Raw genomic sequence first — 22,931 nt, forward strand, 5'->3', positions numbered from 1 at the left:
GAACTCACAGTCCGAGTGAGTTGCCGGGCACCTTGCGCACTTCCCAGGTGTGGTTAGGGTTGGTGAGGAGCACCGCGACGGCCCCGTCGGCCATGTTGGACGCGTGCATGTCGAAGACGAGGGTACAGCGCTGGAGCGCCGCCTGGCGGAACCACGGAGAGGACACGTTGCCCGGTGCCGCTGTCGCTGCTGCACCTTCCCGAACCCCGTAGTACAGGAAGTGGCCTGCGAGTGGTCGAGGAACGTGAGAGTGCGTCCGGGTGTGTAAGAAAGGGAAGAAAAAAAAATAACTGCCCCAGGGAGGGAACGCAAGAGGTGAAAAGCAGAGAGATTAGCCAGATTAAGTGTCCGGCTGGCAACTGTGCACAGGGAGATGGGATGAGAGCAGAGAAGATAATAAAACAAGAGAAGATAAAAAAATGTCACAGTTTCGCCCTAAGGGCGAAGCAATGAATACGATAGCAACACAGCAATATCATACGAAGTAAGGTGAGCGGCTTTGGTAGCAATATGAATTGTAGTAAACATGAGCTGATTAAGTAAGCAGGTGTGCTGCGGCGTAAGTAGACCGACATGAAGAGAGACTCGATGACCACGAGAAGGCGCGTGTGAAACGGTGGTGTTGATGAGAAGCGCTTCCCGTGGGCAGCGCGTGCGAAGGGACACACCTGTAGCGCTGCACTGCCGATCCGGGCAGCATTACATGTGTAGCGTGCGTTGGAAAATGTGGCCCGACTATTACTAACAGAATGAACAAGCGTGGTGTGAGCGCGCACAAACAAACATGAATAGATCACACTGAATGACTACAGACAACGACTGTCAAAACGCTGGCAGCAAGCGCATATACGCCGCAGCAGCGGGCGAAGGTACGTGCGGTCTATCGCTTCAACGGAAACTGAGCGGCGAATGCACGGCGCATAAAGGTCAGAGCCGTGTGGAGATAAGCGACGGTGCGAGCGAGCGACGAGCGCGGTTGTTGGCAGAGTAGAAGTGCGCCCCCCCCCCCCCCCCCCCGCTCCCTCCGGCGCTGGCTTCCCGCTTCCTTGCTTGCGCGTGGGAGATTGAGTGCGTTCGCTCTCCGTGATAGCGCGCGTCCCGCACGCTTCCGCTCGGGCATACGGCGCGCGGCGAAGATTTTATCTATAGGGAACCTCACGGCGACGGCGACGCCGACGGCAGAAATCTGGTTGAAGTGTCCATATAATTGCTATCGCAATAAAAAGGGAATGTATCAGTTCGCACATTCCATAGTTTTCCAATGAATCCTGTTTCTATTAAAAAAGCGCACTAGCGTTTTTAAAGCACTTCGTGCCGACGTGGGCTGGAACCAGGGTCCAAGAATTCTGGCTTGCGTAAGGGGACGGTCGTCAATCTTGTCGAGCGTGGTGCTGAGGACTTTTCTTTGCGCATTGAAACGACAGCAATCACGCAGAAGGTGCGCTATCGTCTCTTTGCACCGGCAAACTTCACAATCTGGACGTGTGGCCATTCCGAGGAGGTAGGAGTACGCATTGGCAAGAGCTACTCCAAGCCATAGGCGACAAACTCATAGGTGCACAGATTGATGAATTGGTTAAGATTAACTTCGCTTGCGGCGCAGAAGGAGACCTTTATAAAACCAGTGAAGCTTGCAGTTGAAGCACCGACTGACATCCGCGACTCGATATTCCAAGCTGTTCTTACGCTTGTAGGCACGTGATCCTGGGAGACGGGGTTTTTCAATAAAGCACAGTTGTTAGTCCAGTCGTTGTGTGCGCCACGTCTCTTCTCTGTCCTTCGTCTTCTGACCGGTTTAATACTGACGAACACGTATTCAAGGGTTTAGAGGGTATGGTCATTGATTTAACGCAAAATGAAAGAACAACCATGGTAAGTCGGGAATTTGGCATGACAGTACTCCCTTAAGATTAATTTGGCTTGCAGCGCTTAAGGGACAAAGCACGACCAGAGCAGCAAGCGGAACAAGTGCTGACAAAAATGTACCACGAAAAATAAAGCAATGAATACAAAATGCCAGCAGTGCCAACCTGCGCGCGAAACACGCTCCGAACCAATGAATGTGCAAACGAACCAATTTCGCACTCTAGGAAATACGGACGGACTCGCAATCTCACCATCTCACAGGCCAAATTTCTCATCGTCAGCCTATTTTAGCTTGACTGCAGGACGACGGTAGTCTTATTTAAAATTACCCACGTCCTACTTCAGCGGAGCCCATCCAACGCCTACAAATTGGATCAGTTCATCCAGTGCACCGGCGCGCTCAGCAGCACCCCCTTTCCTTCCGCGCCTTCTCTTTCTTTAAAACGTCTGGTGTACCACCAGTTACTTGCTGTATGCATTGAATTGAAGTGCTTTTATTAAGGCGAAAGCCTTATATGTATCAATAGTAAGTCAACCTTGAGCGAAAACGCGTCGGCGACACGAAAGGTACAAACAGGCTACGAACCCTCGACCTTTGGTGGGAGTCGAACGCAAAATCTTTGGTGGGAGATGAAGGCATGACATTTGGTATTAATGAAGGCGCAGTTAATTAAGGCACAATTAATTAATATAGAGTTTATTATGGCACTTAAACCCACGACCTTGGGTGGCAGTCGAACCCTCGATCATTGGAATTAAGAGGCGAACTAAGCGAAGTACACGAAGCGAATTAAGGGGTATGACTAAGCGATTTAAGATGATGAGTAAGCGAATTAAGAGGATGAGTAACCGAATTAAGAGGGATGACTAAGCGACGTAGACTAAGCGAATTAAGGGGGATGCGTACGTCATGTGTCCGTTTTTAATGCATCGGCACTTGGACTTTCGCCTTCAAGCCGTCTTAGGGATAGCATAAGAGATCCTGTGAATTTTTTTTCTTCCACGACCAATTCCCACAATAACTCAGTCGACCGGTTTTTACCGTTCGCGCGAATTCGATCGGTAGCATTTGGTTATACAGTCTTTCCGCGCGTAAACCTCCCGGTGTTTACGACGCGGATCGCGACGTCCAGTTTGGTGGCATTTGGAGAGCGTGGGATGACCGCAGGAAACACTATACGCCCGCGCCCAGCGACATTCGGGCTGCCCTTTTCGAAGGGAGCGTTGGCTCGGATTGGAGCCGCGGCTGAATGATCCCCGCTATACACCGTGTGTATGTGTGTGTGTGTGTGTGTGTTAGGTCTCAACACTGTGACTACCCGCGACTATATATGCTCACACCGCTGTATGGTGGGCGAACGTATTAGTCTGGGAAAACAGTTCGCTTGTTTGCTCATATATAGCGACGTGCCATCGGGGACTGAAAAAGACACTGCAGGGAGGATCGTAATACACAGACAAGGTCGATATCGCTATAGATAACACAAGAGCCGAGGCAACAAGTTAACGAAAGGGGTTACATAAACCGGCATATGTCGTGCAGTGAGGATCGTAATACAGAGAGAGAGAGAGAGAGAGAGAGAAGGGATGAAGGAAAGGCAGGGTGGTTAACCAGCCTTAGTTCAGTTTGCTACCCTACACGTGGGGAGGGGGATGGCGGAGTGAAAGAGAGAGAGAAGACACGAGTCTTGAACACACTTTCACGTGCACTCAGGTAGGTGCAGCATATCTACTATGGCACACAAGTCTGTCGCCTTCAGGTACTGAATGTCAATATCACTATATATAGATAACACAAGAGCCGTGGGCACGGGGTAACAAAGGCGATTACAGAAACCGACATATGTGCAAAAGTTGAAGAAATGTATTACTCCTCCCACAAATACAACGTCGTGATCAAGGTTACAATAATGAAATGTAATGACTTTTAGATATTCCTGATTCTTCAACAAGCAGGCTGCAATATTTCTGAGTAAATACAATTCTGAAATTAACATACACACACTACATAGATACAGAAGAACATATGTTCCTAAGCAGTTCACAAAAATTTTTAAGGTTCGTGTTGAACTTTTTAAAAACGACGTCCTTCGTTGGTGGCAAACTTTGGAACTGTTGTCGCTATAGTCTTCTCTCTTTTATTTGCTTGAAACTTTTTACGAGCACATCAATGAAATAAGAGAAGTAGCCGGCGCCGTCCAACAGTCACAAACATCTCATTAAACACATACAATAATACAAGTGAGGCAGCGTTCTTTGTGTATACGGGGTAATGAAACTATGAAACCCCCTGCACTACGGTCCCCTAGCGCGGGTTGGCCAGAATGGTACACGTATAACAAGAAGGCGAGCGTGGGTCTAAATTTCTCGCACAAGCTCAGACCGAGATTCAACGGCTTTTTTAAAGAAATGCTATTGAACGTTGTAGGTGCTCAGTAGCAATTCTTTAAAATGTCATCAAATCTTTAGACTGATATCGGGAGTAAACGATTGTATACTATAGGCTGTATCGGCACCATGGCGCACCAACATTTAGCCTATACCATCAAGCGGAAAAATTTATTGTGGTCTAATAACTGTTATTCGCGATCGTAGAGGAAGACGATTAGGAGGAGAACGCTTGCATGAGTTATACGAGACCAAAATTTAATTGAATACAGAAAGGTAAATTAAAATCCAAACGATATTTCCGACTAATTTCGTAACAAATAAGATGGAGGTTAGCCAGTCTGAAGACTGCAGGGATGAAGAGATTGAAAAGTAGCTGAAGCAGAGACGAAATAACGAAAAAAAAACATTCCAGCAGAATCCATCTCATGATGACGGTCGACGGTAATGCGATTAGCATTCAAGCAATGCAGCGACACCGTATGGCTGAAGTCACGTTTATTTCAAATCTGTAGTGGTCATTCTGAGACTTCGGTTCCTTCGGCTATATGCGGCTGGTCGCTCGAGGCACTTTGCCTGTATTCGGGGACTCCTTTCACTGCTCGGAAAAACACTTTTATGTCGCACGTATTGAGCAACAGAAAGCTGTATCGGCAGTAAAGCAGTTGCTTTACAATTATATCATTGACACTTTTCATCTGAATTATGATATTTGAGAAGCTGGTTAATGAATGAATTAGGACTAATTATCTAATCAGGCGGAATGCAGAAATTAATCTGAATATCTGCAAGCGACGGCAAACGACATTATTTCGGTTCTGCCGAGCTACGTGGCATTTGCACATTTTTAACGTTTGGCCCAAGTTAAGTGAAACACCCTGCCTATACTACTCGCTATGCCCTTCGAAATTATGCCGCGTGCCCACCACGTTTCTTCGAAATAAGCGTCTGTTCGATCAATAATCCACACAACTTAGCACCACCTTACCGACGGCCAACAAAACACAACAAGACGCGAAGCGCCAGCATCCTCGTCGATTTCGCGAGGCGAAGTTTCGAAAGCTACCCCGCCTTTCTTTTTTTTTTTTTTCTCACGTTGAGCCTCCGATCGACGAAGACCGCCTTCAACGAAGACACGCCACGCGTTCGCCGGGGAGCACTCCAGCTCTTCCTATACCGCTTAAGCTGAATGTCTTTATATATAGGCACCAAGGCGCTGAGCTCGATTGAGCGGTCAGCAGCGGAAGGCGCCGGCTCGTTCGCGGTACGACCGGGACCATAAGGAGGAGACGAGGCTCTTTATGGACTATACACCCATTTTCGCGGCCCGTTCGTAGAGACACCCCGTTTCGCATAAACACTTATACTACGAAAGGCGTCTCCCAGCCGACTGCGCGTCTTTATGTGCATTTTTGTAAACAGGCAGGTATTAAAAGAGCCTGCACATTCATACGCGCGCCCGCCGAACGTGGCTTTATAGCATCTCTCTCTGAGAATTACGTTTCCTAAGTCCCTCTGGACTATGCGCACAAGTAGTGCGTTCGATTGTTTGTTTGCTTTTTGATAGTGACCGTCCTTTGCCGGTTATCGCAGTTATTGATTCATCGCTCGGCGTGAGACGCGTGTGGTCAAGTCGAAATTTTTTTTTTTCAAATGTCATCCCCGATTGTATTCAGGAAGAGTCTGTTGTCTCGGCTTCATTTTTTTTTTCTCTGTGGCTGGGGATCTATGCATTTTTTCCTGTCCGTCAACAGATCTGCGTGTGCAAAAACTCAGCTGCCGAATTTGATGTAAAATCGCTTCATTCTATGCAAAAGCTTACACGTCTCATCACTTGGATATGCATTTTCATTAGATTAGTTATCAATAGGCGCCATTTTCAAAATCAGTGGACTCTCAGATAGATAATAAGGGTTTCTCGAAGATTTTCCGCTGTGCGACCCTCGTCGGCCATGTGTGCGCTCCCACCATTGTCCCACCATCTTTGTCGTCGTTCCAAGCGCTTGCGTGCTTAGTTTCCTTCTGCTCTCCCGGCATGGCGGTCCCGTCGCGCGTGTGTAGTTTCCTCCGGCTCCCCGAGATGGCGGTCTTCCACGCGAATGTATGCCGCCGATCAAGACCGCCGATCAAATAAACGTGTGTGTGCCGTGTGTCTATTCGGTATGACCGCGGTCGCCGCTCAAGAGAAATAAAATTTGCCCAAACCTTTGATCTAAATTCTGTGTCACCTCTATGTCGTGTGCTAAACTGCTTCACTGGTAATCCACCTTGAAAGCAATGGAATGGCACGTGATCTTTTTTTTCCCGCTGCTTTATTACGTACGTGTGATATATGGCATGCATACAACTATGCGAGTACGTTTTGTATACGTCTTGTATACGAGTGTATATAAGACATATTCGGATGTTCCTCCTTACTGCCCCTATTTATTTAGGCGTTCAGACGCACACCTCCCAAATACGCCCCCTATACATCCTATCTGACCGAACCTCTAGGTACACTGACGTTTCCGTAACTCGTTTACTCGTATATACCAACGTATACGTCTGTGCGACGTCTAGTACAAGTCGTCGGCGAGCTGATGTATGCAGTCGTCGGCAGACCATGAACGTTCATTCGATTCCCGCTGTAGTATAACCTCCGCTCGCAGTCATTCCGAGAAACACCGGAAATTATGCCCACGCGTCGCCGAACGCGCGGTATTACGCGCGCTCGAACGCAAACGTTCCGAGTCGATTAAGGTAGCGCGAATAGCTCGGGAGATCCGGAAGGCACGGAGTTCTGCAGTGGCGTCGTGGTGAGGTGGCAGAAGAGGCATTCTCGAGGAGGAGGTATCGAGGAAGTTGATGCGGGCGAATATTGCGTTAATAAGAACGAAACCTATAGCAGTTTCCGCGAGACGAGCTCTTAGAAAGAAGTGTTCCGTACAACTGTATAGCGCGTGGGGAGAGGTGAGCGATCTGAATCGAGGCAGATTGGTTTTAGTGAGCACGAAAGTATAGCGAGAAGAATGAACGTTCTTCGGAGAAGTGTGGGCATCCCGTAAAACCTATGAGCTTTAGCGTGGAAGGGGGGGGGGGGGGGGGGGGGGTGCCCAATGCCACTTCGAGCCCTTTCAAAGTCCGTTTGCTTCAAGTTCCCTCGCCTCGTTGGAAGAAGGTGCGCCTCATCAGGCTCATAAATTTGTAAATTATGACAATAATATGTAAATTTGTAACAGACGCAGGTCTGTTATGTGGCCGATTGGAATCAAGGTAGTTTTCAACAAGCCAGAAAGCTAGAAGTTTCCACGTCTCGAGAGAAGTGTAGGTAGATATCTAGTTTTAACAGATGAGTCTTATACCACGTGAGCAGGTGTGAGCAATAGGAATAAGGAGTGATTATGGTAATAAGCACGATGCGCCGGCAGTTTCAGCGAAGTGGCTTGATAACAAGTATTGATACGCTGCAGAAAGCGACGATCTATAGCGTCTGAGTAGGTGCGAGCAATTGGGCAATTGAGAGACGTTAGTTTAGTAAGGTCGATATGGGGGGGGGGGGGGGCGGGTGGGTGGGGGGCTATTTCTTTAAGCGGATGCACGGAGACTTTGCGCGACCGCGTGATAATCCGCATAAGGGATGAGTTAGCGTGCGAGCAGCTGCGAAGGAAATGGGAGGACCGTGGCAACAACGATTCTCCGAGAGAAAAAAAAAGGGGGGGGGGGAAAGTGTTCGGCCCCTCGGGCAACTCCGTCGTTTCTCTCCCTCTCTCGGTCTGTCCCTCTCTCTTTCTCTCTCCCATGGAGAAGGAAAGGACAGAGACGAAGGCCAGCAGCTCCCTCGCATGGCCGCGGCTCGCCGAGAGCACCACCAGCGCCTGGCTGGCGCGCAGTGCCCTGCCTGCGCCCCGGATATATTGATCCCACCGACTGAGGCTGAGAGCCGGAACGGCGGAGGAGCAAGATGTGTGAGATGCTGATGCGGGCTGCCGGCGAGCCACGTTCTATGTATGCGAGGGCCGTTTTGTTTGCACCTCTCGGCCTGCCGAAGCACGCACACGCGCTCGCACGAAGTATGCTGCACGTGGCGAATGCAAGCACGCGCAACGTATTCTTGGAAACGGCGCGTGGCTCGCTAGCTCGCTCGCTCTCCCGCGTGATGCCACGCTGTTCTGCATAATGGCAGAAGAAGGGATTGCAAATTTGACCCGAGTGGATTTGCGGGCGCAAAAAAAAAGCGCCGCGTTCTCACAAGGCTCGCTTCTTTTGTCCGCCTCTCTTGGCGTTAACGTTAAGGGGGCTCGAGCGGGCGCTTCTAAGAGGATTTACCCCTTCCTATATACGCGACGGCCTAATTCTCCTTCTCTTTGTCCCACCTCCCTTTTTCTCGAGCTCATCCTTCTCTCTTCCTGGCGAAAAGCCGTTGGAGGCGCGCGTCTCTTTCTCTTTGCGTTCGCGCGCGGCACAGTTTTCCATTGACGTCGCCGCGTCTCGCCGGTTCTTACGTCACAGCTGCCCTGCCCCCCCCCCCCCTCCCCTTCCATAAACTGGCAGGTCTGCGCGTGTGCGCTTTTTGGCGAGCCCTTCCCGGTGAGCGGCGAAATCTATGTTTCCATTTTTCAGGGCACGCGCGTGCATTTTTCTTTTTTTATTTCCTGCCTCGAAACGCGGACCCAGACGCAGCCGTTCGATGGAGCGCGTATTGTTCGCTCGAGAAGACAAAGGAGCGGGAGACGCTGAGAAAGGAAAGAAGTTCGCTGACCAAATCGACATGCAAATTGGGCCCGGCTGGCGGTGTTATTTGCGGAATTTCTCTTCCGATTTTGTTCTTCGTGTTAGGCGGTTCGGTGCAATAGGTTTTCCGAAAAGTAATTACTCTAACGCGATTAGCCACAGCCAGAATTGGTGAAGCGGTGAAACGTAATACCGGCGCATATTTTGTGTAATCCTCTTTGAAAAATGCGAATCGTGCTTTGCGAACATAAGGATTCCGCGTCATTTCTTTTTTTTCGGTTGCGGCCTAAATATTCACGATGCGGGTTATGAATATCTATTGTGGCTTTGTGAACTGAAGTGGTAGGAAAAACCTGTCATGCGTTACTTTGTGTGTGTGTGTGTGTGTGTGTGTGTGTGTGTGTGTGTGTGTGTGTGTGTGTGTGTGTGGTGTGTGTGTGTGTGTGTGTGTGTGTGTGTGTGTGTGTGTGTGTGTGTGTGTGTGTGTGTGTGTGTGTGTGTGTGTGTGTGTGTGTGGGTGTGGGTGTGGTGTGTGTGTGTGTGTGTGTGTGTGTGTGCGTGTGTGTGTGTGGGGGGGGGGGAGGTGTCTTGTTTTTGTTCATGTTTGCTCTCTTTAGAGACAACGTGTGAAGTTTGGCACTGATTTAAGCAAACTAGGCGAAAAAAAAAAGATTAAACACCATTTGGCTGCGCCAAGCGGGAAATTTCGTGCGAAAGCAAATTTTCTTGGACCAAATTAGCCATTTTCTTGCACCAAGTTAGCATTGCTAGGTCCGTTGTTTGACCGGCTGCTAATTATATCCTTTCCAGTCGCGATGTAATTGTTAAAATGATGTTTTATTGCGTACATGATACGCATAGTCACGCACACTAGGTTGCGTAATATACACAGGGCTATTCGGTGGTCACAGGAGGAGGAGGAGGAGGATTGCAGACTTGCGGAAAGACCGTGTTGTGGTTTCACGCCATACTGGCCAGCGTTGTGGAGCAGCCTCCGCACTAGCATGAAGGGTATGCGAGAAGAAATCATGCGCTCCGCTTCACAGCTGAGCGGAGGCAGGTGGGCAGGATTGGGTGGATACTTACGCCCATTGCTCAAAGAGTTCCAAGGCACCTTAGTTTGGGAGAGCGAAGACTTACACGTTCTACAGACCTGAAACGAAGAGAATTCTTCAACGTCGGGAAAGGCTAAAGCGAAGATCGCGTACACGGGGGCCGTGACGCAGTCCAAGTCCTTCTTGTGTCACAAGTCTGTCACACACGGGACGCGCAAAGCCAAACGGGTTGTCGATGAAGTCCCGCTTGAAGATGGCCGTCGCAACCGTTGCCGAAGAGAGACGTTCTTCGGTTTTGCGATGCTGGTATATGCAACGCCCGCAGCTAATCGGGCTTGTCGCTGTTCATCCGTTTTGGCAGCGCGCTTGGCAGGCCTGTGCAATCTCTCATTCTCCAATCGCTTCTGTCGTTCTTCGGCAGCTTCGCTCGCACGTTTCGACGTCATGAATTGGGTTCTTTGTCGCTGCAGTCGCAATCGCTTGGCCACATCTTCTTCGTCGGTCACTCCCGCTACCTCTGTCGCCGAGCTCGTTGTTGGTCGCGGCGCTTGGCGCGACGAATCTCTTCTTCAAACATTTCCGACGACCATCCCGATTCACTTTCCACGTTTATTTCACACATGCGCACGCAGTCGTATGCGTGAAGATAAAGAGATGCTGTGCACGCGAAACGCACGCGAAGAAACGCGCATATGGAGAGGCTTTACACAGACAGAGGCAAAATCCAGGTTGGTAAGCTACTGACGCTTTCGCACTAAAATTTCTCCAACACGGCAGCTAAACTTACGGAATAGCATCCCAGTTTGTTAAATGTTTCAAGAGATCCGGAAGATTTTGTTTTATTATAGTATATGTAGCGAACCGGACAGGCACACATGTTTAGGTCCAGATGGCCCACAATCTTAAATACTCTTTTCCGACAAAGAAAGGAAGGAAAAAGGAAAGTAAGAGACGGCAAGACGAAAACATCAACAAACACTACCAACACTAACACGAGCCACGAGCTATGCAGGTATAGTTCTATCACCAGCACCTGCCCTGGAAGTACAATCCAGGACCGGACCAGGACGAATTTTTCCTCAACTGCGAAGCGTTTTTTTCCTGAGAAGCCCGTTGGGTTTCCTTGGTAGCTTCCTGCTACATTCAGATGAATGACAATTTTTCCTTTTCATGATACTTCCGCCACGTTGCGTGATTCTGCGGAACTAATTTGTCATACATTCTAGTTGCTTGGTGACAATTACCAGACCACATCATACAGCGAAGCTCCCGCAGCTTTTATCGAACATAAGCCGGAGGTTGTTCCTCTCGTTGCAAGTTGTTTGCTCCTCGCGAAGCGCGGCTAGGCCGAGAGCCGCCGATTGGACAGTGATGAAGCGGCGTGCGGCACGTTATAATCGAGAAAATGTGGCAGGCTCTGAGGTGCAGGCCACGGTCTAAAGAGGTTGGAAGGAGTCACGCGCGCACTCTTTATGTAAGGGCCCCGGAGCACGTACTGGCTGCCATCTGCGCGCGTTGATGCCGCAACAGCTGTGCAGACACGGTTCGCCGCTGGCCGCGCGTGAGTGATGGGAGCCACGTTCGACATCGTCTCCTTGCCGGCCGCCGGCAGCGTGGCGGCGGCTCGGGCTGGAAATAACAAGACGCCGACTGTATAGAGCGGGCGCACACGTACCGCTGGACGGAAGTCTTCTTTCTTCCTCATATTTATGTGTTTATTAAGAAATATTATAGGGAGGCATTTTAGGAGCCGGCTATCTCAAAGGAAAGAGTGGAGAAGGAAAGTCAGGGAGGTTAACGAGTTTAGCACAACCGGTTTGCTACCCTACACTTGGGAGCGGGAGGGGGGAGAATGAAAGATGGGGAGTAGAGAGAGAGAGAGCACACAGCACAAGCACATCACACACATCGTCAGTCACAGTCCGTCACTCTTGCGTGGTACGTGACATCACTGTCACAGCCGCTTGTCCAAGCCCGTTTCTTTTAAAAATCGAAGATAGTCCCTTCGTCGCCTATTCAGCTGCGATGTTCCTCTGTCGACGACATGTGAGAATCACTTCAACTGACATTGGTCTGTTGTCAAGGTGCGCTAGAACGGACGCCAGGGACTGTCTCGGAACATTATATTCAGGACAGTCGCATAGAATGTCTTCTAGCGTCTTCTCGCAAATACAGGCATTGCAAAGAGCGTTGTCGGCCATTCCAATGAGAAATGAATAAGATTTAGTGAATGCCACCCCTAGCCATAAGCGATAAAGCAGAGTGGCCTCTCTTCGGCGGAGTCCAGTTGGCATACAGAGATGCATCAAAGAGGGCAGGTGGAATTGACGATTGCTCCGGTTGGTCTGGCTGCTTGGTGTGCACCACAGAGAGAGCGTGATCTCCTGTGCAAGCACTCGAAGTCTTCTGGCTGCGTCGGACCGTGAGAGCGGTATGGCCTCTTCCTGTGTGTCGTCAAGAGCTGCCCGAGCGGCATTACCAGCGTCTTCGTTCCCTGTGACGCCACAGTGACTTGGCAGCCACTGAAACGTCACGTGGTCTCCTTTCTCATGTGATGTATGGAGGAGGTATCTAATATCGAATACGAGCTGTTCGTATGGCCCGCGACGCAGAGCTGATAGCAAGGTAACAAATACACAACTCAGAGCGAAAAGACACCTAAGCACAGTCATCGCAAGTCGACATCTCCGTAATGAGAATCGTTACGCAGATGTAACTACGTGTAGGTGTTGTTGTTTGTTGTTGTCGTCATACCCAACGATTCATAGTTAGCTTCAAAGAGGTTAATGAACCTCAAGGAGGTTCGTTAAACGCGGTTAATTAAGTTTCATTAAGAGCGGCACATACCCGGTAGTACATGCCCAATTCTCGGTACTTGCTGAGTTGCGTGTTTGGTCCCTTTAGAAGGCAATGCTGTCCTTCCTCAACAAGAAATGTAAACTATGGGCCAGGTTTGCTGCTGTGAGAATTCATGACGTCACATCGAGCTGGTGCGGTAACTAAAGGACGGTGTCGCCACCTTACGTTCGATTATTGCGCCTTATCTGGCTTACGAAGGCGCCCCTTGCGATAAGAGCACGGTCCTACTGCTGGAACTGTAGTTTAGTAATACAGCATCACGTATTATTTCTTCTTTTTTGAGGAGCCAAACACTCAAGCTGACTTAGGCACCTCGCCGGAAGCGCCTCAGGGCAGCTTTTTATTTATTTTCTGAATAGACGTTTCTCTTCCTATTAAGTTAATATTGTTCTTTAATATTAGGTTTCTTAATATTCACTTAATTTTGCTAAGTAGCGCTGCTTTGTGTGATCCGGTGATGGTGCCGAGAGCAGTGCAGAGGCAAAGAGTCGCTGCCGCAAACTAAGCACCTCCGATGTAAGAACTCGATGCAAGTAGCGCCGTGAAGTCCGCTTTTGCTGCACGCAGTCGCAAGCAGGTAAACAGGAAAGTTGGATAAAAGCATCTCAACCTGCACTCTAATTTCTCAATTGAAAACAAAAACACGCACGCACGCAGGCTGCCGCTACTGAGCGGGTTAGCGTAGAATTAGCTCCTCAGAATTCACACACTTCTTTCTCTTATTCTCGCAGTGCGCTTGATTCGTTCTTTTCACGTTTCTCGATCCCAAGAGGGGGAAAAAAATCGTTCCTGCACGTGTGGCGGGTGCCGCAACACGATAGCCCCGCTAAGCTTGCAACAGCGCATACAGATATCTATCTAAGAGGCTTAGTATAAGCGTATAAGCAGGGCATTTATATATATATATAGACGGCATCGTATTACGCACGTCTCTCCAGATAGCCCATCGTCACGCAAAGTCTACTGTACTGTGCGCAACTATTCGAAACGGCAAAATTCTACGCTCTTTGGATGTCGGTTATAAACATCCTCGCGTCCACATAGCGTGTATTTTTTTGTCTCTCTCTCTCTCTGTGTGTGTGTGTGTGTGTGTGTGTGTGTGTGTGTGTGTGCGTGTGCGTGTGTGTGTGTGTGTGTGTGTGTGTGTGTGTGTGTGTGTGTGTGTGTGTGTGTGTGTGTGTGTGTGTGTGTGTGTGTGTGTGGACATATGATCAAAATGGCAAATCGACGCTGTATAGAGAAGGTACAGTAAAATTGCTAGAGCTCTTTCATGAAGCATCCAAATTGCGTCCTGTAAGGACAACACGCAAGCTTGAGATGGACCTGAGGATCACGCACAGCGAGCAATGGAAGGAAATGACAGGCGCAACGTTAAGAGACAGGAAGATAGTGGTGTGGATTACAGAGGGAAGACTGGGGCAACTGACGTTACTGTAGAGGTTAACATGAAGCGTTGGCGTTGCGCAGGTCGTGCACAGCGCAGCGCACGTAACCAGGTGTTCCATTAGAGTTATTAGAGTCACAGCATCGGTGCCAAGGGAAGAGAACGGCAGGGCATTGGGTGTTGTGATGAGATTGGGAAACTTGCAGTCACAGGGTGTAACCAGCTGATGCAAGACAGGCGAAGCTGCAAATCGTGGGCAAAGACCTTCGTCCTGCAGTGGACATGAAAGGTGACGGTGATAAAGTGTATAACCAGTGGCTGCTGTCGGCTGCATATTTGGATTCGTCGCCAGCCTAAAGCAAAATGCTCACGAAGGCCACCTGCACGAGTTGTCAAACATTTAGTCTTCAAAGACTGCTTTAGCAGCAACTTACGCTTTATTCAGAGACGAAGTCGGGCAAGCTTATTTTATTCCATTTTCTCTTTGACTACAACGCACGTATACTGTAGCCATACACGCTGTAACAGGGTATTATCTCTACATTCTAGGAGGTCCTTTGTACGTCGTCCTATGGTACGCGATCGATGTAAACGGAGCTTTTGCGAGCTAAAAAAAAAAAAAAAAAAAAAAAAAAGGTGATGGACTCAATTGCGATGAAAGTGCACACACGAAAACATACAAGAAAACGAAATAAAGCATGCATTCACTGCCAGCAGGAAATGTAGCAATTGCTGTTAAACTAGAAAGAAAGAAAGAAAAAGAGAGAAAGAAAGAAATGAAAGAAAGAAAGAAGCAAAGAAAGAAAGAAGAAAGAAGAAAGAAAGAAAGAAAGAAAGAAAGAAGAAAGAAAGGGCAGACTTCAAGGATTCGTCTTACGGATGGGAATCTTTTACTCAGTGAAGTAGGGCGCAATGACAGATGAAGCGAAAAATGATAGGCGTAACATTAAGAGACAGGAAAACAGCGGCATGGTTAGAGAACGGGAGCAGCAGATATTCTTGTTGACATTTAGGGAATAGATGCGCTTGGGCAGGCCACGTCACGCGCATTACAGATTACCGTTGAAGCATGAGAGTTACAGGACGGGTGCCAAGATAAGGAAAGCGCAGTCGAGGACATTAGAGGATTAGGTGTTGCGTGAGGAAATTAGGAAACAATGGAGTCAGCTAACACAAGACAGGGATAATCGGAAATCACTGGTATAGGACTTTGCCCTGCATCCAGTGGACATAAAACAGGCTTAAAATGGCATGAGCAGCAGCATCAGGCACTCATATATCGGACAGCGTCTTCTCAATAACGTCTGATTTGCGTTGCGCACATCGTATTTTGTCCATTGTATAGTCGGTGACAACTTAAGAAGGCAGGAGAAGCCCCGCCCAGATGATCGAAGTGCGGCAGCCGATTGCCTCGGCGGCTAAAGAAAACAGTCCCGCTGACGCGACTCGGTCCAGTTCGAAGCGCGGGCTGCCATGTTCTCCGTCGGCGGGGTCACCGGCCGTCCGGCTCATGACGTGTCTAGAGTGCGCGCCCATTGACGGAGGCTCGTGTGCGTCCGTCTTTGAGGGGCTAATGCCGCTACCTTCTAAAGGTGTACCCGACTGTAGTATTGTCTACTCTGTCAATGGACACTGTTTTTGTGTTATTAGGGCGATTTATGTTAGGGGACGCAAGCCGCTTGGGTCTCCGCAAAAGCGCAGCAGACTTGAGGTTCTTACGTATGCAAGCCCCCTTGCGTCCCATGATTTAAATTACATCTATTGTTCAACGCGCCGAACATCTCCGAAATGTCAACGTAGCCGTTTGCTGCTATTCGACGCGCAGTGCTCGTGTGCTTGCAATCGCCTTGCCTGTGCGATAGTAAAGGTAGTTCGTATAGCGAAATTTTCGAATTGAATAGCGGATATTCGAGAGAAACGATTCTAGAATATACAAACGGATACCGAATATATTCTCACTTCTACACAAAGTGAATATAAAAGCTGCGTGGAGATTTTCTAAAATCAAGAAAAAGGGTTCGTGAACATTACTTTATGCACGTAATGCCGCTCACAACAAGACTTCCGGTCATCTGAGGATCTTGCGAATGAAAAACAACAGAAATTTTGTCGTATCTCGCGCACCATGAAAAAAGGCCGCGATAAAACACAGGAACAGCACATCACCTGACGTTGAAAAAGTGCCATACTACAGCACCGTGCATCGTTTTAAAGCATGGTGAAATTTTCTGAATCGTAGATTCCTTTTCCTAAATCGAAAAAAAGAAGAAAGAATAACTTCGTAGGCTGTCTCCAAGCCGATCAGTTCTTATTAAACGAATGGAATTCATTGAGCAATAATTCGCTATACACTGTTCTTTCCCCGAGCAACTGGTGCCTATTTTCGTGCTAGCCGCGGTGTAACCCAGTGGCAATGGCGTTGCGCTGCTGAGCTCGAGGTCGTGGGTTCGAACCCAGTCGCATTTCGATGCAGGCGAAATGCAGACAGGCTCGTGTACTTAGGTTTAGGTGCACCTTAAGGAATCCCACGTGGTCAACATTAATGTGAACTCACCCACTACAGCGTGCATCGTAGTTACATCGCGGTTTTAGCACGTAAAACTTCGGATTTTTTTTTTTTTTTGCCTGTCCGGAGCAACTGCGCGACTCCCGTTGAGTAGAATCATTCGGAACAGTTACCACTTTCGTCTGCCCTTTCTTTTTTTTTCAGCTCTAATTAAGCGTTATTATAAAATGTTCGAACAGAAACCAGTATTCGACAACTTCGAATAGCAAAATTACCAAGTCCAGTGTGAATCCAATAGCAAGGACTATTACATTCGTATTCGAAATTCCGAATAATCGCACACGACTAGCAGTAAGTGAAGCCGACATTGGCAAGCGACCTTGGACGAATGAGAAAATAAGGCGCAGTTTCGCCCGAAAGGCGAACCATCGATTTCCATGGCAAATTATTAGACAGTGTAAGTAAGCAAACGACGTAAGGATAGCAGTTTTATCGGCTGTGTAAACTTGTAAACATTCGCTTACTAACTAAATTAACAAGCATGGTGTCACGCGCGCACAGGTGAACATGAACACATCTCACTCGATGACCGCGGACACTCGCTGTCAAAACGCTGGCGGGAGCAAGAGCGGCAGCAGCAGCGAGCGAATTGACCTTCGTGCTGCTTCTCGCTTCAACGCTAATAAGCTATCAGCCCTCGGAACACCTAGACTCTGTCCCCCATGGCAGATAGCTGTGAAGATAGGGCCAGCGCAGCCGCCGCCAGAGTAGAAGCCCCCCCCCCCCCCCCCCTCTTCACTCGGTGCTTTGCGCGATGGAAGACGTTGTCCTTCCTCCCTTGCGCGCGCGATATCTAGCCACTATCCTCTGCTCACCGTTGCACGCTTTCACTCGCACCCAGAGCTTACGGCACTTTACACGGAACATCACGGCGATGGCGACGACGGCGAGAATTCGCCTGGAGTGTTCGGATAATTGCTATCGCAATAAAAGGCTATTGAACGAACGGAGCATCAAGCAATGACGTGACGCTAAGTATAGTGGCGTAATGCGCGCTCACAGAAGACAAACGTCATATATTTCGTTCTGATCAGATGACGAAACGGATTCCGCCGACACCACATACCGAAATGTGAGCTTGCAGTAACAAACCACCTACACCGAAGTTTCCAGAATAACCTTGGAGTTCTTGTATACCAGGAAACAGGCCAAACAGCTGACAAGGCACAGGTTGAGCAAACATTTTTATTTTCTCTCACCTTCAAAAAACGGCTTACAGACGAGGCGTGTTTTTTATTGAAGGAAGCACGTCCAGACCGCGGCAGCCGCGTTCCGAAGGTAGCGGAATAAAAATAAAAAAAATTATGCAGCTATAGCACATGTTGGGATCAATGTGAAACGAAGCTTTAGCGAAGCGGTTAATTAATGCTATAAAACTAACCGCGATGCGTACGATTGTCTTCAATGTCATCCATGTGCAATGTGTAATCTTAAATAATGTTTACGATTGCGCACGGCATCATTCACAACCTACGCCGAAATACAAACAACAGTTCATACGATTGGAACACAGGTGAGACGTCGACGCAGTGCTAAGAAAATGTTTGCCGTTTGTCGAGGGGGAGAGGGTGAGAAGAGGTGTACGCATACGGGTGTAAGACGCGAAAGACAGCGTTAAGATTGGTTATTATTCATTCCTCTTTGGCCTCATGGCAACCGGCGTGCGCAGATGTAGTTTTGTGCGCACGTGCTCTAATCTATAAGACTGCAGCAGCCGCGGTCAGCAAAGTCTGGGAGAGTTACTAAAGACAGCTTCGCTTTGAAAGAATTGGCTCGCATGAATGGACTAATGCCATGAGCGTCCCCTTTGAAACGGGGTGGTCGGTTGCGCCACCAAGCTCTCGCTGTTATTTTGTCTAATGTTCTACCTGTATTTTTGAGAAAACACCCAGATACTAAGAATTTCCAGCATCAAACTTCGTGAGATCTGGTCGTGAGAGCACTCCAGGCTCGTGGGGTCCCGGGCTGAGGACTTCACCCACACCCAGGATACACCTTTTATTCTAGTACACTGTACCAAGGGACCGTAGAAGGACCCTGCGGTTTCCTTTTATTTTAATATTTATTTTAATAAATGTCTCTCTCTCTCTCTCTCTCTCTCTCTTGGCTGTTTCGCCCGAAGGCTATAAGCACGGAAAGCGATAGCAAGGTTTATAGCGTTACGCTGAAGACGTCTCCAAAGCTGGCGGGATGAGGAGCATAAGGTCACTAGATAAAACAAGTTTTATCTAGGAACCTTACAGGAGCAAAGCCAACGGCGTTGCAGGTGTCGGATCTCGATGCTGCACAAGGTGAGACCGAATGAAAAGCATCGGCGTTCGTCAGCGTCCAAAGAAATGATTAGAGAGATTTTCGGCGACGTTTACTGTCCGTTGCGTGGACACCGCGTGTGTACCACGGTGTGGTTTTCGCACGCAGCTGTTCAGCGGGAACTTTGCATGCGTGCGCGCCATGATATACGGAAGCCTGCACGCTGCCCTGTCTTATACCCGTGTCACACGGGCGTTTCGAAGGCCTTCCAACCAATGGTCAGTTGACTCAAAGGTCAAGTTCGAGCTGCTACACGAGCGGTTTCGAAGGCCGTCGAGTCAATAGTCTATCGAGTCAACGGAGCACTCTACAACTCTATCGAAATCTCGATGGCCTTTGAGCTACGGAAGCGGAAACAGCGCGAACATGCCCTCTCGTTCACAGTGTGCTCGTACTCATGGTTAGAAAGAACAAATCAAACGAAAATGCTCTAAAAATTCTGTGAGTGTTATTAATTATTCAATAAAGTATTTTTGCTACTTGATATGTGCGAACTGCACGTACTCTCGACAACAGCGACGTGCTTGTGTTCATTCCTTCCTCCATGTACACTTTCCCTCTACTTCATGTGCTGCCGGCTGCCGTCATATCGCCGCCATTTCGCCGTATAAACAAACATAAAAGAAATTATAGTGCTTTGAAGTGGTTTTAATGTTGTTTAACTTTTGGTGACATGAAAACGAAAATAAAGATCCGCAGCGCCACACAATTTTGCGAGAAACGCCTGAACCACTCAACGGCCTTTCAAATGTGCCGTGTAGCAGCGCGACAACTCCTTTGAGTCGATAGAGTTGTGGCGTTTCGAAGGCCGTCGACTGGAAGGCCTTCCAAACGTGCCCGTGTGACACGGGTATTAAAGACAGAGCCGATTGAGCGCCGTGTGACGTTGAGTCCCCGTGGCTTCGTCGCTTTTGGCAGCCAAACGCCGCACCGCGCGTCTCGGGAAACATTGTAACCCTACAGGCGAGGACTACACATGTATAAGTCGATACCGTGACAGCTCGACAATGCCAAAGGTAATTGCACAAACACGCCTCAAGCATCCGATGTGATTGTTATCGCAATAAAAAAAGTAAGAAAGGTCGCTCGCGGCAGTTAGATTTCTGTATCAACCGAAGAAACGTTGGCAGTTAAAACTAATCCCTATTAGACGTAATACTTGAGCGGAGGCCCGCTAGGTGAAGAGAAGTATAATTAAAGAGAAAATGAGACATCCACCCAACCGTAGCAATTATACACTTACGTGCGTGCGTGCGTAAGTCACAACGCACGCACGCACGCACGCACGCACACACACACACACACACACACACACACACACACACACACACAACGCGCCTGTAGCTTTCAGCACTTCTGTCTGTCTGTCTGTCTGTCTGTCTGTCTGTCTGTCTGTCTGTCTGTCTGTCTGTCTGTCTGTCTGTCTGTCTGTCTGTCTGTCTGTCTGTCTGTCTGTCTGTCTGTCTGTCTGTCTGTCTGTCTGTCTGTCTGTCTGTCTGTCTGTCTGTCTGTCTGTCTGTCTGTCTGTCTGTCTGTCTGTCTGTCTGTCTGTCTGTCTGTCTGTCTGTCTGTCTGTCTGTCTGTCTGTCTGTCTGTCTGTCTGTCTGTCTGTCTGTCTGTCTGTCTGTCTGTCTGTCTGTCTGTCTGTCTGTCTGTCTGTCTGTCTGTCTGTCTGTCTGTCTGTCTGTCTGTCTGTCTGTCTGTCTGTCTGTCTGTCTGTCTGTCTGTCTGTCTGTCTGTCTGTCTGTCTGTCTGTCTGTCTGTCTGTCTGTCTGTCTGTCTGTCTGTCTGTCTGTCTGTCTGTCTGTCTGTCTGTCTGTCTGTCTGTCTGTCTGTCTGTCTGTCTGTCTGTCTGTCTGTCTGTCTGTCTGTCTGTCTGTCTGTCTGTCTGTCTGTCTGTCTGTCTGTCTGTCTGTCTGTCTGTCTGTCTGTCTGTCTGTCTGTCTGTCTGTCTGTCTGTCTGTCTGTCTGTCTGTCTGTCTGTCTGTCTGTCTGTCTGTCTGTCTGTCTGTCTGTCTGTCTGTCTGTCTGTCTGTCTGTCTGTCTGTCTGTCTGTCTGTCTGTCTGTCTGTCTGTCTGTCTGTCTGTCTGTCTGTCTGTCTGTCTGTCTGTCTGTCTGTCTGTCTGTCTGTCTGTCTGTCTGTCTGTCTGTCTGTCTGTCTGTCTGTCTGTCTGTCTGTCTGTCTGTCTGTCTGTCTGTCTGTCTGTCTGTCTGTCTGTCTGTCTGTCTGTCTGTCTGTCTGTCTGTCTGTCTGTCTGTCTGTCTGTCTGTCTGTCTGTCTGTCTGTCTGTCTGTCTGTCTGTCTGTCTGTCTGTCTGTCTGTCTGTCTGTCTGTCTGTCTGTCTGTCTGTCTGTCTGTCTGTCTGTCTGTCTGTCTGTCTGTCTGTCTGTCTGTCTGTCTGTCTGTCTGTCTGTCTGTCTGTCTGTCTGTCTGTCTGTCTGTCCTGTCTGTCTGTCTGTCTGTCTGTCTGTCTGTCTGTCTGTCTGTCTGTCTGTCTGTCTGTCTGTCTGTCTGTCTGTCTGTCTGTCTGTCTGTCTGTCTGTCTGTCTGTCTGTCTGTCTGTCTGTCTGTCTGTCTGTCTGTCTGTCTGTCTGTCTGTCTGTCTGTCTGTCCGTCCGTCTGTCCGTCTGTCCGTCTGTCCTGTCTGTCCGTCTGTCTGTCTGTCTGTCTGTCCTGTCTGTCTGTCTGTCTGTCTGTCTGTCTGTCTGTCTGTCTGTCTGTCTGTCTGTCTGTCTTCAGCACGATCACCTCGTGCGTGAAGTGCAGCCAAGCGAGTTTTCCCTTAAATAACCTTCCTGATTTCCTTTTAGCTCCTTTCTCTCCTTCTCACCAAGGCAGTGATGAACATTCCTGTTCGCCCCTGAACTAAGTCGTATCTCTTTCTCTTCATTCTTCTCTTCCTTTTGCCCCTCCCTCAATGTAGGGTAGCCAACCGTGCTCATTCCTGGTTAGCCTCCTCGCCCTTCCGTTATCTTTCTCTCTATCTCTCTCCAAGAAGCCGAAGTCTTTAATTTAGCCCGTCACACATCCGCGCGTGCGCTTTTACCAAGTTACGTTACGTAAACTACTTCGCCATCCCTGGAAAATCGGCTTACGAGGTATATCGATTTAGGCACTGGGTCAAGTTATACGGGAAACGACGTTAACGATAGCGAGATGCGAGCCGCTCGCATTCACCCGTCGAGGGGGACAAATCTCATTTCCCCTGTCGCAATGTCCTGTCCCCCACCGCGCAGCAAGGCGCCGATGGAATGATGATAAATTAATTTGTTGTCTCTCGCGTTCGGCGACGGCTTGCGACGGTAATGAGGCGGCTCTCGTCCGGAACGCTCGAAGAAGGGGGTGACTCTGCCATCTTCTTTGCATGCGCGCGCGTTGCTCTGCGGACGCGGATACGACAAGCCGGGCTAACGAGATCCTCGCGGTGTCTGTGGCACAGACCGGCCACGAAAAAAAAAAAGGGGGGGGGGGGGGGGCCTCTACAAATTTCGTTGTGGACCATTTCGCACTACAACGCACGCCTCCTCCTACCTCCTCTCTCACCTCCAATGCATTCTTAAGGCACCTATATATATATATATATATATATATATATATATATATATATATATATATATATATATATAAAACTCTTGTTTTTATCTGGGGACCTTATGCATTTTCGATTCTCTGTACCCTCTGGTGGCTTCGCCGCAATGTGCCTTTTGCGGGCAATCACTGCTGACGACACATCACGATGTAATGTTTTACGTGGATAGCGCCGAGCAGCCTCGTCCATATACCACGTG

General features: G+C 48.8%; 1 protein-coding gene across 1 annotated transcript in view; it reads right to left on the reverse strand.

Annotated features, from left to right (window-relative positions):
- LOC119458092 (leukocyte tyrosine kinase receptor-like) overlaps nucleotides 1–22,931 on the reverse strand; it is a 169,745-nt gene that overhangs the window by 112,337 nt on the left and 34,477 nt on the right. The window contains 1 exon segment of the mRNA XM_037719908.2: nucleotides 9–225. Coding sequence (XP_037575836.1) covers nucleotides 9–225 — 217 coding nt within the window.

This window comes from Dermacentor silvarum, chromosome 7 (assembly GCF_013339745.2).
Source record: "Dermacentor silvarum isolate Dsil-2018 chromosome 7, BIME_Dsil_1.4, whole genome shotgun sequence".
In the NCBI taxonomy this organism is placed as follows: domain Eukaryota; kingdom Metazoa; phylum Arthropoda; class Arachnida; order Ixodida; family Ixodidae; genus Dermacentor; species Dermacentor silvarum.